Below are 19,701 nucleotides of genomic sequence, written 5' to 3'. Positions count from 1 at the left end.
AATGGGCTCCTTCACATCTAATGTGTTTTTGTGTGTGAAAGCGGTAGTATGGGCAGTCCCGACAGCGGTGCCCTCCGTGTTACACACTGCAGCCCATACTGTCATTGAATAGATGACAGACAAGGGCCTCAGTGCTGTTATTAGCGTTGCTAGGCAACACTGAAGGAAGCCGTTGCCGCATTGGGGAGACTACCTGGCTTCCTGCTGTGGGAGGAACTCTGCTGAGGACGGGCTTGAGCCTGAGAGGGTGGGGCTAGAGCAGGCTCGCTCTCTGGATATGCAGGTAGCAAGGATTCGCAAACTGAAATTTTGGGGGTGGGGGTTGTTGCAGCTTCTGTGTAATATTGTGTGTGTTTGTGTGTAGGTGAGACCCACCTCCTTTCCCCCATCACATGGCAGTCAAGGAGATTATGTATGTGTGTGCGTGTGTGTGTGTGGTGTGTATGTGTGTATATGTATGTGTGTGGTGTGTGTGTATATGTGTGTGTGTGTGTGTGTGTGTGTGTGTGTATATGTATGTGTGTGGTGTGTGTGTATATGTGTGTGTATATGTGTGTGTGTGTGTGTGTGTGTGTGTATATGTATGTGTGTGGTGTGTGTGTATATGTATGTGTGTGGTGTGTGTGTATATGTGTGTGTATATGTGTGTGTGTGTGTGTATGTGTGTGTGTGTGGTGTGTGTGTATATGTGTGTGTGTGTGTGTGTGTGTGTATATGTATGTGTGTGGTGTGTGTGTTTTTGTGTGTGTATATGTGTGTGTGTGTGTGTGTGTGTGTGTGTGTGTGTGTGTGTGTGTGTGTATGTGTGTGTGTGTGGTGTGTGTGTATATGTGTGTGTGTGTGTATATGTGTGTGTGTGTGTGTGTGTGTATATGTATGTGTGTGTGTTTGTGTGTATGTACAGTGTGTGTGTGTGTGTGTGTGTGTGTGTGTGTGTGTGTGTGTGTGTATGTACAGTATGTGTGTGTGTGTGTGTGTGTGTGTATATGTATGTGTGTGTGTGTGTGTGTGTGTGTGTGTGTGTGTGTGTGTACAGTATGTGTGTGTGTGTGTGTGTGTTTGTGTGTATGTACAGTGTGTGTGTGTGTGTGTGTGTATGTGTGTGTGTGTGTGTGTGTATATGTGTGTGTGTGTGTGTGTGTGTGTGTGTGTGTATGTGTGTGTGTGTGTGTGTGTGTGTATGTGTGTGTGTGTGTGTGTGTACAGTATGTGTGTGTGTATGTACAGTATGTGTGTGTGTAATAAAAGACAGAGTCAGCTATAATGATTCCTGAGCAAAGCCAATCTGAATGCTCAGTCAGGGATTTTATCAGGGCTGATTAGAAGCAAGCTGAGCAGTGCAGAATGAAACAGAGAGCAGGGTAGGTGTTTTCTCTAATGTTCCCACTGATATATACTGTATGGTAAAATACATGAGGGTGTTTCGTCTCTGGTTCCCTTTAAGCAGTAATGTAATGCTAATCAATAACCTCTACTGGCTGTAAGGATCACATGAGCTTGGCTTTTTGATGGTCTTTGCATTCCCCAATTGTCCAGTTGTCACAGTGGATCCTCTCATACTTATCAGCAATGTATTTTGAGGAAAATGATCCTCTATACTGAAGGGCATATATTACTCCTATTATTATAGGGGGAGTGATGTGGATTTGGTAATGTAAATCCGGTATAAAGGGGTACAAGGATGGATGGGCGGTGCTGCTCTGTAGTGGCCTCTCACTGAGGTTATATAAACATCTCTATAGACGGGAACAGGGAGGGGAAAAGGCAAATAGGGGAGAGCGCACTCCATTTCAATATGACATAATAAAAAGGCCTCTCCGTGGAGTGTTCTCACCTCTAAGAGTGGCTGACTCGCCCGTATGGGTTGGTCAGTGATATGGCTTTCATCCCTCTACCAGCCGGGGGCACAGGGTGTGGATGTAATCTTCCTCTGCAGAGTCCCTCCTTAGGTCCACAGGATACTCCGTGATCTGCACAAGTAGCTCTGTGCTGGTCCTCCTGGATAGGATGGCCGGGCTGGATTATACTTGTAGTCCTCCCAATGTGAGGGTGGATCAATGTAAGGTGTGCGGAGGAGGTCTGCTATTAACACTGTAAGATTGGCAGCAATTTAAATATTCCCCTTGAAATTAAATAGGTGAATTTTGATTGGCTGTTGTAGGCTCCACCCACTTTCTTGAATATTAATCCCAGTCACCCAGTGACCAACTGTGCAAAGTTTGAGAACCCTGCCATTAGCAGTGTCAGAATGGCTGCAGTTTATATTTTCCCAGGAAAAGTTTTCTTGTTGCTCTGTCCACTTTTTTGTAATCTTGACACACAGTCACTCAATGACCAAGTTTCTGAGCTTTCAGGTTCCTGGCATCAAAAATGTGTGAATGAATTTAGTTTATCCAGCAAAGAAATCTAATTGGCTGTTTGTGGCTCCACCCCCTTTTCTGGATTTTAACCTCAGTCACCCACTGACCGACTGTACCAGGTCTGAGGCCTCTGCTATTAACAATGTAAGAATGGCAACAATTTAAATATTCCCCTTGAAAATGTCAGAATTTTAAGAACCCTGTCATTAACAGTGTAAGGCTGCAGTGTACATTTTCCCAGTAAAAAATTTGGGATTTTGACTCCGTCGACTTTTTGTAACCTTGACACACAGTCACTTAATGACCAAGTTTGTGAGCTTTCGAATTGCTGGCATCAAAAATGTGTGAATGGAAGCAGTTTATTGAGCAAAAAAAATCTGATTGGCTATTTGTGGCTCCCCCCTCTTTTAGTGAATTTGAACCCCAGTCTCCCCCCCCCCCCCCCCCCAATCAACCCCAATGACTAAAGTTTTTGAGGTTTGAGGCCTCTGCTATTAGCAGTGTAAGAATGGCACCAGTTTAAATATTTCCCTTGAAAATCAATAGGTGAATTTTGATTGGTGACCAAGTGTGACAAGTTTAAGACCTCTGCGACTAACAGCCTAAGAATTGAAAATGAATTGCTCAAATTGATTGGCTGTTTTATGTTCCGCCCGCTTTCCAAGAATTTTTGACCTCAGTCACTAAGTGACCAAGTGTGCCATCTGGTTGGCTGTTTGTGGTTCTGCCCAGGTGTGTAGGGGGTACGCGAGACCCCCAGAGCATATCCTCCCAGGCAGCAAGAAATCTGCATACAAAGTCTTGTTGAAAGCAGAAAACATACGTGCACGCATGCACTCTATTATATATATAGATATTTATATTTATATACTGTAGTATATAAATTAACATCTCACTTTTCAACGTATTGATGTTTTTTCCCCTACTAGTATCTTTTGGCGAACTTCCTAGCCTGCTTAGCAATTGCAATTTTTTGGCGATTGCGTTTTTGCACTTCTCATTCTAGTGAATGAGAATCACAAGACAATCGCCGGGGAAAATGCTACATTCAGCAGGTTTGGGATCGTCAGAAATTGCAAACGTGCCGTAATCAGAGCAATGTGAGTAATCCCATAGGATTATTCCTGCTAGTCACCAACAAATCACCAAAGCGCAAATCGCAGGCAAAAAGTGCCCGAGGGTGGCCTCAGCCTTCAGCCTTTTTGTCTGTCTACAACTATACATATTCATGGTTTGCGCTCTCGGACTCTTCAATCTGCCTATGCACAACACAATGCAGACCCCCCTTCAGGGTATAACTCACCAGATCCTCTGGTCTGACCGACCACATCACGCCCCCGGGGTTTATGCCCCCCCCAGTCGTCTCTCTGGCAAGCTGCTTTCTTCCTCCATATATCCTCGTTTTCCCAGTTCAGATCACCACCATGTACATCCACATGTGAATTAAAAAGAAGGAAGGGAAAAGGGGGAAACCGATTCCAATTGTGCAGATCGTTTATTATAAAATTAAAAAAATCTTCAATAAAAACTTTCCAGCAAGTTTGGCAAGCGTCTCATAGGCTTACAAAAAAGGTACAGGTAGGCCCAGTTCCCGAGTGGCCGCTCTATAACCATCTGCTGCCTTAATCCCTGCTGTCAGCCAAAACGTTAAACCAGCAAGGTATGCTAGCACGCTGACATGTTGGACGCAGCTCATTCACTCCCACACTTCTCCACCAGTGACGTCACTCTGCTGGCTCTGCCCTATGCATTTCATTGCATAGCATATCATCAGGGGCTATGTCTACAACTATACACTTTCCAAATAAAAGTTGGTTCTTAATTTTCAGAAAGTGCTGGATCCCTTCTATAACATTAGTACTCCATTCCTCTTTGGATAAAGAGATGAAGGACCACAAGCGTGTCTGCTACTTCTTGTTGGTGGGGGCTGCCCTTCCGTTTGTTGTTGCTAAATTTTACCTTGTGTACGTTATTTACAATCTCAGAACATTAATACATACAGACAAACTGACATTTTTTTTTTTATTATAAATATGATGTATGATGATGCTGATGTTGTTGTCCAAGTGAGTAGACGGCTGATGTTGTTGGAAGCTGGCAGGTCTTCCACACAACTCACCACCCCTCACTGGCAAACGAGAACGACTTAAAGAGCTGTTGCTGCTCAGCTCGCAATCTGGGCTTCCTCTTTGCCTCAGAATAGGTGATCTCAAACACAGTCAGTGTGTCTCTCGGTTTTTCCTGTGGTTGTTCCACATGGAATGGGGGCCGTGCCTCTCCGGACTCCACGTCCTTCCAGTCTATCTGGATGAAGAGCGGCTCTTCCCTCAGGTTTTTCACCAGTTTTTCACGCCTTATCTGGCTCTTGCACAGTAGCTTCTTCAAGAAGTCTTTCAGCATGATGTCCATCTCCGCTGGGTAGTCTGGAGATGTGCAGCAAATGGAGGATCTGAGGTCAAAATCAAACCTATCCTCCTCATTCTTCAGGAATGGGTACCTGAAGGACGCCATGATAAAGAGCACGATTCCCATAGAGAAGTAATCTACTGTGTGGTTGTAGTCCATCTCTAGGAACACCTCCGGGGCCATATAGAACAAGGTCCCCTTACATCCTTTAGTCATGGCATTTCCAAAGACATTTTGTGCTGCCAGACCGAAGTCAGCGATCTTTATATTCCCGACTCCGTCCAGAAGGATGTTTTCCGGCTTGATGTCTCGGTGGATTATACCCTTGGAGTGGATGTACTCCAGGCCGATGACCATCTGTGCAGCAAATAGTCTGATGGAAGAGAAATAAAATCATTATTAGCATCACATGTTCAATACACAAATAAAGCAGAAAGATGTATCCATGGGGCCAGGTGCACACATAGCAGAAACGCTACCGTTGCAAACCGCTGTGTTTTATGCACCAATGTTACTCCATGGCAGCATAAAAAAGGCATGGGTGTGTGTTTGTACTTTAGCGTTTTTATAATCGCTAGTTTTGTTGCATATAATGCATGAACGCATCAAAAAAGCACATAATGAAAGTCAATGGAAACGCAATATATTAAAGGACAACTGAACTGAGAGGGATATGGAGGCTTCGCAACAAATTAGAACAACCAAGTTCTCTAAAAGCATAACATCTTTATTAAATTGTTATCAAAACCACCAACAATCCCCCCATATAGCCCACCCACTCCCCCCTAAAAAAGCCTATCTAGATATTGGAGCGCTCCTCACACACGCACACCACTCATGCATAAGGCACAATTCTGGCTCTGGCCTGGAAATTTAATCAATGATCCTATGGGACCTCCAAACACTGGGACCTCCAAACACTGTGCAGTGATGATGGGTAGAATCCATGCATCTAGCAAAGTTCCAGCAATTCTGCTTAAGCTGCGATGATAGTATCACTGCATCCTTTAACAGCTCAGTCCAAACTCTAGTTATTTGTACATCTGGGGCTCAAACACCTCCTTCAACATAACACCAACAACTTTGACTTGGAACCGCTGATACCGCTATCTTCTTGTATACATCAACCAATGCATATACAGAGCGTCCTTTTTGGATTACATCCACGCTGCACAGCAGCACTCACCACCTCTTCTGGCGTACGTACAAAAAGGGCGCCTGGACAAAAAGGGCGCGGGGTGTAAACTCTAAATAATAATTAATCATTAATAGGGTTTATAAATATAGTGTGCTATATTTCGTTTACAAATAATGTTTAACAAAATTATAAATCATTAAATAATGTTTATGAAATTGGAAATTGTGAAAACGTTAATCTTCCCTGTTTCAAAAGTTAAACTTATAATTACGTTTATAAAAAAACCAATAATATATGTTTAATTGTTATAATTGTATATTATTGTGAATAACCGTCATTTATAGTTTGTTGTTATAATAAAATTTGAAAATATTGTTTATAAAGATGATATAAATATAACTACGTTCGTAATAAATGTTGTAATACATTAGTAATTATTACTAAAATTTTACTAAAACTATACCTAAGCCTACTCTTACACAGAACCCTACCTGTACCTATCCCTAACCCCTAGACTCCCCTGTTGGTGCCTAAACCTAAGACCCCCCTGTTGGTGCCTAAACCTAAGACCCCCCTGTTGGTGCCTAAACCTAAGACCCCCCTGTTGGTGCCTAAACCTAAGACCCCCCTGTTGGTGCCTAAACCTAAGACCCCCCTGTTGGTGCCTAAACCTAAGACCCCCCTGTTGGTGCCTAAACCTAAGACCCCCCCTGTTGGTGCCTAAGTAACCCTCCCTGTACCTATCCCTAACCCCTAGACCCCCCTCTTGGTGCCTAAACCTAGGACCCCCCTGTTGGTGCCTAAACCTAAGACCCCCCTGTTAATGCCTAAACCTAAAACCCCCCTGTTGGTGCCTAAACCTAAGACCCCCCTGTTAGTGCCTAAACCTAAGACCCCCCCCTGTTGTTGCCTAAGTACCCCTCCCTGTACCTACCCCTAACCCCTAGACCCCCCTATTGGTGCCTAAACCTAAGACCCCCCTGTTGGTGCCTAAACCTAAGACCCCCCTTTATTATGTGGATAATAATGTTTTACTAATTGTGGATTCAAAAAATATTTTGCAATTTACGTTACGTACTGATCGCTTTATTTTGTGAATAATAATTTTTTACAAACAGTAAGAGATAAAACTTTAAATAATGTTTTAATTATTTAAATAAGATAAATATGTTTATTATTTTCATAAACGTTATTCGGCACGGGTGCATTTTATAAACGTAAATCACCACAAGTTCAGTTATAAATCATTAAACATCGCCGGGCGCCGTTTGTAAACTTTATTTAGCTCCTGGCGCCGTTTATAAACTTTATTTAGCTCCGGCGCCCTTTTTTCCTACTCGGCGCCCATTAAACGCTATTTATTATGGGAGTGAATGGCGGCGCCCTTTTTGTCCACTAGCGGCATGCGCCCTTTTTTCCCAGCTCCCCTCTTCTGTCCCTTTGAAGGAAACACTTTGCGTTCCAGGACTTGCGGCTGCGGCGTCCCGCAGCTCACTCTGCCCATACTTTGTAACCTCCGGGGTATATGCGGGATGTCATCGGGGTGCTTGATCCTTCTCTGGCCGGCCAGACAGCGTGCTACATGATGCGGCGAGCAATGCCGGGCAAAAACGCTCTCACTCTGTCGGCTTGGTGACCACGCCTGCATACGCGTTACGCCCACCTCATCACGTGGGCTTCGTCAGTGCAAGATGCTGTTAGTCTGGCCGGCCAGAGAAGGATCAAGCACCCCAATGACATCCCGCATATACCCCGGAGGTTACAAAGTATGGGCAGAGTGAGCTGCGGGACGCCGCAGCCGCAAGTCCTGGAACGCAAAGTGTTTCCTTCAAAGGGACAGAAGAGGTGGTGAGTGCTGCTGTGCAGCGTGGATGTAATCCAAAAAGGACGCTCTGTATATGCATTGGTTGATGTATACAAGAAGATATCGGTATCAGCGGTTCCAAGTCAAAGTTGTTGGTGTTATGTTGAAGGAGGTGTTTGAGCCCCAGATGTACAAATAACTAGAGTTTGGACTAAGCTGTTAAAGGATGTAGTGTTACTATCATCGCAGCTTAAGCAGAATTGCTGGAACTTTGCTAGATGCATGGATTCTACCCATCATCACTGCACAGTGTTTGGAGGTCCCATAGGATCATTGATTAAATTTCCAGGCCAGAGCCAGAATTGTGCCTTATGCATGAGTGGTGTGCGTGTGTGAGGAGCGCTCCAATATCTAGATAGGCTTTTTTAGGGGGGAGTGGGTGGGTTATATGGGGGGATTGTTGCTGGTTTTGATAACAATTTAATAAAGATGTTATGCTTTTAGAGAACTTGGTTGTTCTAATTTGTTGCGAAGTATTATCCAGCCCTTGTTCTCCTCCCCAAAGGGGAGTTTTTGCCACAATATATGACTTGTGCACCAGGAGTAATATTTGTAGTCCAGGGATATGGAGGCTGCCATATTTATTTCCATCTAAGCAATGCCAGTTGCTACGCCCTCCTGCTGATCCTCTGCCTCTAATACTATTAGCCATAGCCCCTGAACAAGCATGCAGCAATTCAGGTGTTTCTGACATTAATGTCAGATCTGACAAGACTAGCTGCATGCTTGTTTCTGGTGTTATTCAGATACTACTGCAGAGAAATAGACCAGCAGGGCTGCCAGGCAACAGGTATTGATTAAAAGGAAATAAATATGGCAGCCTCTGTATACCTCTTACTTCAGTTCCCCTTTAAGTTTTGTATGCGTTTTTGATGCGTTTTTTTTAAAAAAATAAAGATATCTGATTATTTCCGCTTCCTGTTGTCTTCCTAGTGATTTGCATAAATATAAATATTAAAACCCATAAAAAACGCATACAAATCTCACATGCGTTGTGTATATGCAAACCGCAAACGCATTAAAACCGCACACAAAACGGTTAAAAAACGCAAACGCAGCAAAAACACACAAAAAATGCACACAACTTAAAATGAAAACATGGCATAAAATGCAGCCTTTTCACGTTATGTTATGTGTGCACCCAGCCTGACTCATTCTAAAGATCTAATACAAATTTCAGTGTGTGTAAAATGACTTCCTCACATTGATGTGATGTAAATAAAGCATTTTACCAGAACCTTTTCTAATAAGGGTAATTTACAAGATGGAATAGTTGTAACAGGGAGACTAGCAGATAACCCTGCTCCCCCCTCCCCCCACACACACTAGTATGCAGAGCAGTGCAGGAAGAAGTGTATGCTCCCTGCTTGCAGCACCATGTTGCTCTGATATCCTCCCCACAGTGGGTGGGCTCTGTGTGCTGCACACCTCCACATGGCTACTGGCTCCTCTTACATGTCATGTGACAGGTATGCAGCATCATGCACAGCTGATGTGAGGAGGGCAGCTGAGTGGCACAAGAACAGGTAACATACTCTGCTCCCTGCGCTGCTCTGCATATTGGGGATGGGGAGGTGGGACCCCCAGGTCACAGGGGTTACAGGCAGGGCTGGATTTACCATAAAGCACTGTAGGCACGTGCCTACAGGCGCCTGATGATAGAAAGGCTGCTCTAGCTGCCTCCCTCTCTCCTTCCCTATGCAACTTAATATTGAGGGTACTTCTGGCTACCTAATACTAAGGGGCACCTGTAGCTACCCATGGCGGGCAAGGGAAGTAAGGGAGAAGTGACAGCTGGGACAGCCAGCACACTTGTGGTGTGGTTCGGCAGTGATTTGTAGGCTCAAGGAGGGCGGAGTCTAGGATGCCAAGACATTTGTGACTATAAGCTCCTGTGACACAAATCCGGGCCTGGTTACAGGGGCTTGAGGGGCAGTTGTTAGCTTTATAAAACAGCAGAGTCATCTCATGGCTCCCAACTGTCCCTCTTTGGGAGCCCTGCCCTTCTGTCTCTCTTTCCTCCTCACGTGTCCCTCTTTCAGGACTTTGTCCCTCTTTCTATATAAATATGGGTATTTCTCTACTGAAAAAAATGTGTGTTTGATTAACTCTAAACTGTATTCTCATCCTTTAAATTGATGTATTTCTAGTTTTCAAGTGTTAATATGAAGAAAAATGAACCAGGATTGAAAGGACCAATGTCGTTTGAGTTATAAAACATATTTGTCTTATAAAATCTTTATGGTATGTGTGGCTAGGGGTGTGCCGGGGTGTGATCAGGGGTGTGGCAGGGGCGTGGCTTAAGTGTCCCTCTTTCTCATCTCAAAAAGTTCGGAGGTATGTAATCTTACCTTAGGGTTGTAATGTCAAAGGGAACATCAGCATCATCTATAAGTTTACACAGGTCTCCCCCGCTCAGGTACTCCATGGCAAAGTAGAGGTAATCCTCCGACTGGAATGTACCATAGAGCTGGGTGATGAAGGGACCCTTCTTAAGGGTCTTCAAGGCCTGACTCTCCCTAAAGATGACCTCGGGGTCTTTCTTCAGGAATGCTCTTTTCCTGACCATCTTGATGGCCAGCTGTTGGTCACTGGCTCGATGGGAAGCAAGGTAAACCTGGAAGAGACAGAGGAGAATATTTAGTATTCGATAGTTAAGATGGACCAATAACAAACACAGAACATTTATATCGTGCTTTTCTCCTGGCGGACTCAAAGCGGCAGAGCTGCAGCCACTAGGACGCGCTCTATAGGCAATAGCAATGTTAGGGAGACTTGACTAAGGTCTCCTACTGAATATGTGCAGCTTACTGAACAGGCAGCGCCGAGATTTGAACCCTGGTCTCCTGTGTCAGAGGCAGAGCCCTTAAAGAGAATCTGTACTTTAAAATTCTTACAATAAAAAGCATACCATTCTATTCATTATGTTCTCCTGGGCCCCTCTGTGCTTTTTCTGCCACTCCCTGCAATCCTGGCTTGTAATTGCCAGTTTTAGGCAGTGTTTACAAACAAAAGACATGGCTGCTAACAGCATGTTATAGGCTCAGAGGAGCTCAGTCTGTGACTCACACGGAGCCTGCAGGGGGTGTGTAGAGGGTGTGTATAGCTTCTGCCTATAACAGCAGAGCAGCACATTCCTGCCTGAGCCCGGCAAAGCCGTCAAAGGAAAGAAGATTAGATTATATAACAGAGATAATACAGCCACTGTGCAACTAGGAAAGGCTGCAGTAAGACAAACCACATTAGAACAGGTATAGGAACTTATAGGATAGAAGAAATAAGGCTGAACATTTTGTTACAGAGTCTCTTTAACCATTACCAAAGATACTCAAATTCGAATTTGGGTGAAACCCGGATAGTTACTATTCGGATTTCATCATGTGACCTGTGTGGGCTGGGCAGGGGGGTCAAGCTTACCTATCTGACGTCTTCTTAGGTCTGTTCCTCGGCGCCTCACACGATGCGTTCCACGCGGCGGTCATGTGATTACAAACACTTCCTCCTTCGGGTTGAAGGAGGAAGTGTTTATACTCACGTGACGAGTGTGGAACGCATCGTGGGAGGCGCCGAGGGATGGACCGAAGAGGATAGGTAAGCTTGACCCCCCCGTTCAGCCTGCACAGGTAACTGGGTGAAATCCGCATAGCAACTATCCGGGTCTCACCCGAATTCGGATTTGAGCATCTCTGACCATTACACTATCCAGCCACTACAATGCAAAAATGCTGCAGGCCAGAGTTGCTACCTGTCTATATCTAGTTCCACTGAGACCAATAAAGATGGCTATCTAAAGCCATATCTGGGCTGACCCTGCCCCTAGGGAAATCTATCTAATTACTTACCTTGCCAAATGCCCCATGTCCGAGAAATTGATGGAACTTGAAGCTGTCCACAGTCAGTGGCGTCCTGATGGTCTGGATTCCACTCGGGCCTTGGAAGAGAAAGAAAAATCACATTAATATCATCATCTACTGAGATTTCCTATAAACCAAAGCGTATACATAATCAAAGCCTATACATGGTTGTAAAGGTAGCCCTACACTGGCAGATGTCTCGCTGAGATTAATAGGTAGTGAGAGATCTGCTTGTGCTCATCCACATCTTTCCTGCCGGGACCTTCTCACACTTATCTCTACTCCTCTATATGTCAGCCAGCATTCTCCCGCATGTGGACTCTGTGAAATAGTGATGAACCTTCTACCCTAGAATTTCCCCTAAAGGAGAGATCATGGAGAAATGTGATGGGCTGGTCATGTGATCACAGTGCAGGAACCTTTTGATTAGCTGGTCAGGATCCTTTTGATCCTGTATCACTTTTTATTATGCAAAAGAAACAGAAGTGAGATGTGATCAATGTGGCTGTGACTTGCCAATCAAAAGTCCTACAAATCTATCATATCATCAGAGCATCCACATATTGTCTATGATCTTTCCTGTAGGAAAAAGAAAGACATAGGTAAATTTGACCAATCAAATTGCATGATTGAGCAAATCAGATTGGACCAATCAAATTGCTGTTGTCTCAAGGAAATAACACTCTTTACTGGGCACAGGGGCGGTGCTTCTAGAGTGGCGAACTAGGCAATTGCTCATGCTCAGGGCCCTAGAGCAGGCTGATGTCCCCTACCAGGTCTATCCCCAAGATAATAGTGCCCGCTCCTTCGGGGTCCTGTATTGATGCAGTACTTACAGTGGAGCACACTCACCTTTCCAGCCAATACGCCCCCTTCCTATGTTCTGCCATCTCCATCCCTGAACACTGGCGCCTGTCCTATGTGACCCGCAGGGCCAGCCTTTGGCCTGTGCGACCGGAGCGACCGCTCAGGGCGCCGGCCGCCGGCTTCCAGGGGGTGGCGCCGTGCCGCTCTCCTGTCGCTCGGCCGCATATTGTTAATTTATGCTCACTGGCAGCGGCTGCGGGCTCCAGCTTGGCTGCGCAGCGGAGCGCAACTGTCTTCCTCTCTGGCTCCGCCCTCTGGTGCCGCTGGGGGAGAAGACCAGCAACAACTGCTGCAGCCTCTTGGAGGCAGTATGAGAGGCTCCGCCCCGCGCTGCTGGCCCCGTGACAGGAGGAGGTTGGAAGCGTGCGGTGTGCCAGCCAGTGGCACAGTGTCAGCCACCCTGCCCTGACCTGGCTGTGTGACAGTGGGTGACTGGGTGTGACTGTCCCTTGAGATTCGGGCTGGCCATCTCCCCAAATGACTGGACAGACCCCACACCACCAGTAAAAGTAATATACATACATAGTGTATGTATATATGTATGTATATATATATATATATATATATATATGCACACACACTAAGTGGGGGTCTGCCTATATACATACACACTAAAGGGGGGATCTGCCTACACTAGTAGCCTATATACACTAAGGGGGGAATCTGCCTGTAATAGGCAGATCCCCCTCCCCCCCCCCTTAGTGTATATAGGCTACTAGTCTTGTATATGTAGGCAGATCCCCCCTTTAGTGTATATATATCTTAGGCAGAACCCCCTTAGTGTATGTATTATATATACACTAATTAAGTATTTATATAGCACCGACATAGTACACAGCGCTGTACAGAGTATATATTGTCTTGTCACTAACTGTCCCTCAGAGGGGCTCACAATCTAGTCCCTAGCATAGTCATATGTGTATGTATGTAATGTGTAGTGCATGTATCATAGTCTAGGGACAATTTTTTAGGGGGAAGCCAATTAACTTATCTGTATGTTTTTGGGATGTGGGAGGAAACCGGAGTGCCCAGAGGAAACCTACGCAGACACGGGGAGAATATACAAACGCCTTGCAGATAGTGCCCTGGCTGGGAATTGAACCAGGGACCCAGTGCTGCAAGACGAGAGAGCTAACCACTACGCCACCGTGCTACCTGTACACTAAGGGGGGATCTGCCTACAAGACTAGTAGCCTATATCTGCCTATAATAGATCCCCCCTTAGTGTATATAGGCTACTAGTCTTGTATATGTAGGCAGATCCCCCATTTAGTGTATATATAGGCAGATCCCCCCTTAGGACCCTTTTACACTTAATCAGTTGCTCTCAGTTAAAACTGAAAGAAAACTGATTTTCAAAGTAAGTCCCATGTTTTCCTATGGCTCCTTTCACACTTAGCGCGTTTTAACTGAAATCTTAAAAAGTTATTTTAAAGTGAAAATGAAAATTATCTCATAGAAGATAACTCAGGATAAAAGTGTGTGTGTGTGTGTGCGTGCGTGTGTGTAGGATGAATGGGGGCACCAAAATCTGGTTACGCTCAGGGCGCTGTCAAACCTAAGGCCGGCCCTGGTGACCCGGCAGCGTGTACATACTCACATAGCATGCTGCCGGGTCAGAGAGAACAGCCTCCAGTGTTAGGGGATGGTGACAGAAGGACACAGGAAGGTGCCTGGCTACTGGAAAGGTGAGTGCAATGCTGCCATTCTGCATCAATGCAGGGCACTGGATAACCACTATTAGCTAAGAGGGGATACCTTGGGAGGGGCAATCAGCTGGCTCATGGGCCTGGGGGACAACACTATCTGGGGTGTGGGGAGCAAAGGGAACAACTATAGCTGCATTGGAAAGTGTAGAAACATAATGTAATGCGCCTTGATAATAGCAACGACTCAGCACTCATTAATGGTGTGCCTGCTGTACACTCATTGCTATAGATTCCTCAGTATTAACCTCCCTGGGGATAAGCCCGACACAGTGTCGGACTAGCCACTGCAGGGGATCGCATGACCCCGGGAGAATTTTTTTAAATGAAATTTGTTACATAGTCTTCAGCTAGCACTTGGCTAGCTACCTGTGCCCCCCAAGTGCCTCCTTTCTCCCCCTGATCCCCGCCGCAATACATACCCCCCAGGGATCCCGCGATGGCACAGCCTCCCGATCAGCTCCAGGCTTTGCTATGGGGAGGATCGGGACTGCGCATGACGTCATGACGTCACGTCCGATCGTTGCCATAGCGACGACTGACGCTAATTGGGAAGCTGCGGCACTCGCGGGATCGCAGACGGGTGAGTGTTGCCCGTGGCGGTCGGGGGGAGCAGATAGGTGCCGGGAGACTTGGGGGACACAGGTAGCTAGCCTAGTGCTAGCTACCAAGTTTAAAACAAGATTTTTTCCAAAAATTCCTCCCGCGGACGCAGCCTCATAAACTGCGTTCCGCTAGGAAAGTTAACCTATATATTTGAGATGTGTAATAACCAATAATGATGTAGTACTTACCAGCTTCTTCCTCCTCCACATCCACATGAGGTGAAGCATCAGACAGCTGATTTCCTGGCGCTGGAGTCCCAGCTACTTCCTCCACCACATAACCAGAAACATCAGCTTCTTCATTCTCCTCCACCAGATGCACACGAGGTGAAGCATCCGACAACTGGTATCCTGGCGCTGGATCCCCAGCTACTACCTCCACCACATGACCAGAATCACCTGTGAACACAAAGATAAAAAAATGATTAGCCTAACATTCAGCAAAATGCAACTTTTATTATTATGTTTTGATTTTTTAAAGCGCCAATATATTACGCCGCACTGGACAATAAGTATATATAATGATACAAGAATGACAGATGTAACAAGGTTATACAACATACAACAAAGTTATTCAAACAAACGCTGCAAGATACATGATCATGCGATTATGGGCTATAGTTAGGTATGCTCAGTAATACAGGTACAAGCTTTCACACACCGCCTAGTGTGAACCCAGCCTGCATCCTCTGACACTTCCGCCTTTACAGCAGCAGTGTGCCCCTGCTAACTCCGGGAAAATGTATTTTTTTGTGAAATTGATTGAACAATTTTTTCAGCAGATGCAATCTTTTGATGCACTTTATGACCACAAGTATTCGGAAGTTAATTATCGATTGTTCAATAAGGGCATTTTCTCTCTTCAGATACCATCATAAAATCCAACTTTCAGATCGATTACATATTCTGTTGTAATTGACCAAACAATCGTTTCACATCAATTTTCACCCCAGACTATAGTTTTCTGTACATTTTGATCAGAAAAAGTGTGTCGAAAAAAAGATCGTATCCGATAACAAAAATTGTACCATTAATGGGCAATTTAAGTTTTGACTAATTACATTGCATGATTGGACCAATCGGATTGCATGGTTTGACCAGTCAGATTGGATCAATCACATTGCAAGGTTAGACCAAGCAATTTAAACCAATCACATTGCATGGTTGCACCAATAAGATCGAGCCTATCAGATTGCCCTGTTGGACCAATCAGATTGCACAATTGGTCCAATCAGATCAGACCAATCACATTGCACAATTGGACCAATCAGACTGGACCAGTCACCTGAATTGTGGCCATTAATGATCCAATCTTTTTTTGGGCAATTTGATTGGTACAATCTCATTTCGTCCAGTTGTGACCAAGTAACCCTGTGACCGACTGTGCCAAGTTTGAGGACCCTACCATTAGCATTCTAAGAATGGCTTCAGTTTAAAATTTCCTATTTAAAATGAATGGCTGAAATTTGATAGCAGCATAAAGGGAGGAGGAGGCCTCATCAGAATGGAGGCGGCAACCAAAGTGATTTAACCCTTGTTTACACTCCATGATAAGGTTCTTTTTGACCTCTACATTGCTTTCAATTCACTAAAGCCCGGTACACACTTCCAATTATGATTGGCCAATCGCTGACTAATTTTACCAAAAAAACTCTAAGCCAGTCTCCATACTGAACTGTACATTATTTTGGCAGTTAGACTTAGCAACTGCCATTAAGGAAATGCTTTTGGAAAATAAATAATACCCTGCGAATCCCACATGAGGACTGGTTCAAAAGCAGTCGGTTCTGACAGATTTTACCTGCTTTATTTGTTTGCTGTAGAGGTCATTTAATTTGTTTTCTACGTGTACAAAGTCATGGTTCCAAATTCTAGGCCAATTATTTGTTTATCAATTTGTTCACAACAGAAAATCTGACGGAAAGTGCCGGAAGGTCACAAGTGCATTTTTGTGCATTTTGTTTGTGTTTTGATATGCATTTTATGCATTTTTTGGGAATGTGGCCAGTATAGAAAGTGCCGGAAGGTCCCATCTGCTTCTACCACGCCCCTCTGGTGATGTCATAATAGCAGCCTGTATACCTCTGGTGATGTCAGGGAAGCTCAGCACCTGATGTCAGGGAAGCTCAGCACGCAAACAAAATGCACAAAAATGCACTTGTGACTCACATGTGGGAAACACAAACGCAGTAAAACGCAAGCAAAATACAAGTGTAAAATGCATCTGCGAACCGCAAATGCACTCAAAATACACTTCACTATGACAAAAAATGCAGAAACGCATTTGCAGCAAAACGCAAGCTTTCACGCAACGCCTAGTGCGTTCCCAGCCTGCATCTTCTGACACTTTCGCCTTTACAGCCGGAGTGTGCCCCTGCTAACTCTGGGATGAGTTCATTATTTGTGAAATTGATTGAACCAATCAGATTGGACCAATCACATAGCATGATTAAATCAATCTGATTGGACCAATCACATTGGTCTAAAGGTGCCCATTAACGGAATTTTTTTTCATCAGATCTTTTGAAGCATTTTTATGACCACAAGTTATCAGAAGTTAATTATCGATTGTTCATTAAGGGTATTTTCTCTCTTCAGATGTGATCATAAAATCCAACTTTCAGATCGATTACATTTTCTGGTCCAATCCACCAAAGAATGGTTTCACATCAATTTGCGCCACACTGTGCAATTTTCTGAACATTGTGATTATACAAAGTGTGTTGGAAAAGTGCATCTGTTGAAAAAAACTGTACCATTAATAGGCACCTTAAGATTATACTAATCACACTGCATGATTGTTCTAATCAGATTGGACCAATCGGACTGCATGATATAACCAGTCAGATTGGACCAATCACATTGCAAGGTTAGACCAATTAATTTAAACCAATCACATTGCATGATTGCACTAATCAGAATCAATTAAATTGCACTGTTGGACCAATCAGATTGCACAATTAGTCCAATCAGATCAGACCAATCACATTGCACAATTGGACCAATCAGACTGGACTAGGCAATTTGATTGGTGCAATCTGATTATGAAACCAAAAAGATACAGAGACTGGGCACCGTCCTGTTACTGCATTTATTCACTGTCCGCAGCCAAATGACATATAGTATTTGAATATAAGCATCAAACCTGTCAGCAGTCTTGCATCAAAAAATCATCGATGGCCCGGATACGCATGTGAGCAAGCGCTACAGAGCGCGAAACGGCTGTTGTGCACATCCATCACCCCCTGGTCACCACACCTTCCCACAGGCCTCACTGGAGGTATCGATGATTTTTTGATGCAAGACTGCTGACAGGTTTGATGCTTATATTCAAATACTATATGTCATTTGGCTGCGGACAGTGAATAAATGCAGTAACAGGACGGTGCCCAGTCTCTGTATCTTTTTGGTTTCATGTAACATTGGGAACTTTCTTCCTTTCTCTCCACTGGTAGCACGTCACTGTGCATGTCATGTTGCGGCCATAGAAGTGAGGACCTGCATATGCTACATTGGAGCAGGCGTTGCTCACCCTCATTACTGCCGGGTGCCCAGCTCCCACCCCTCGTTCTTCCCTGCAATCTGATTATGCCCAGTTGTGATCTCAGTCACCCTATGATCGACTGCGTCGTATGAGGACCCGACCATTAGCAGTCTAAGGGCCTGATTCACAAAGCGGTGCAAATTGTTTGCACGCCAGTGAAAAGCCCTTTATCACGCCTAAACTCAGTTTAGGCATGATAAGAAGAAACTCGCGCGAATCTTCCGCGCGCAACGTGTTGCGCACGCAAGCGCGTAGGCACGCACGCACGCACCGCACCGCACTTCGCGCGCAGTGCCCATTAAGCCCTATGGGACTTTGCGCGCGCACGTGCGCGTTTGTGCGCGCACATTTTTGCACGCGGGACTTTGCGCGCGATAATCAGCACCCTATGACTGTGTCGTATGAGGACCCGACCATTAGCAGTCTAAGAATGGCTTCAGTTTAAAATTTCCTATTTAAAATGAAAGGCTTAAATTTGGTGAACTGTTTTAGGCTCCTCCCACTTTTTCTAAATTTTAACCCCAGTCACCCACTGACTGACTGTGTCAAGTTTGGGGAGTCTGGCTTCAATACTGTGAGAAAGACAGCTTATTACATTTTCTCATTAAATCATTGAGAAAAATTTAAAAATCATCACTTATTATTGGTCTGCCTGCTGTTCACTTATTGCTATAGATTCCTCAATATTAACCTATATATTTGGGATGTGTAATAACATATAATGATGTAGTACTTACCAGCTTCTTCCGCTTCCACCACGTAAGGTGAAATAACCGATATCTGATATTCCGGCGCTGGGTTCCCAGCTACTCCCTCCTCCACATGACCGAAATCATCCGATATCAGATATTCCTGTGCTCCTGAAGAACGCCCGGTAGAAGGGGCAGGTCTACAGCAGCGGAAAAGTCTGCCCAAGAAAGCCCTGATGGAACGCACAGCTGCGTGGGCTCTGCTCCTCCTAGCCGGTGGTGTGGGCCCTGGGGTAGCAGTCGCAGGCTGTGCTGAAGGCTGCTGAACCTCAAGCCTGAGGTTCAGTTTGCGTCGCCTTTTACAGCAGCGCAACATAATTCACTAATGATAATCTCACTAATGAGTAAATCGCTCGAGAGCAAAAGCAATTGTCTTCACTTGAGCAAATGGAGACAAAAGTGAGCCTCTGAGTGCTCAACACCTGTTTATATACACAGGCTGCCATTATGACATCACCAGAGGTATACAGGCTCTATTATGACATCACAAGAGGGGGCGTGGTGGCAGCAGATGGGACCTTCTAGCACTTTCCATCAGATTTTATGTTAAATATGTGAACAAATAGATACAAAATAATAGGCCTAGAATGTGGAACCATGAATGTGTA

The 19,701-nt window shown here is 44.8% G+C and overlaps 1 protein-coding gene across 1 annotated transcript; it reads right to left on the bottom strand.

Annotated features, from left to right (window-relative positions):
• Positions 1-4,475: 4,475 nt before the first annotated feature.
• On the bottom strand, positions 4,476-19,409 carry LOC137544745 (protein kinase C theta type-like). Its single transcript, XM_068265836.1, has 5 exons — positions 19,082-19,409; positions 14,990-15,199; positions 11,611-11,699; positions 10,120-10,385; positions 4,476-5,139 (listed from the first exon to the last, which is right to left on the bottom strand). Exons 1-5 carry the CDS (start codon positions 19,407-19,409, stop codon positions 4,476-4,478), a joined length of 1,557 nt encoding a protein of 518 aa, XP_068121937.1.
• Between the last annotated feature and the right edge of the window lie 292 nt (positions 19,410-19,701).

Source organism: Hyperolius riggenbachi, chromosome 2, assembly GCF_040937935.1.
Source record: "Hyperolius riggenbachi isolate aHypRig1 chromosome 2, aHypRig1.pri, whole genome shotgun sequence".
Classification (NCBI taxonomy): domain Eukaryota; kingdom Metazoa; phylum Chordata; class Amphibia; order Anura; family Hyperoliidae; genus Hyperolius; species Hyperolius riggenbachi.
The sequence above is the reverse complement of the archived record's forward strand: the minus strand, read 5'-3'. Positions and strand labels throughout refer to the sequence as shown.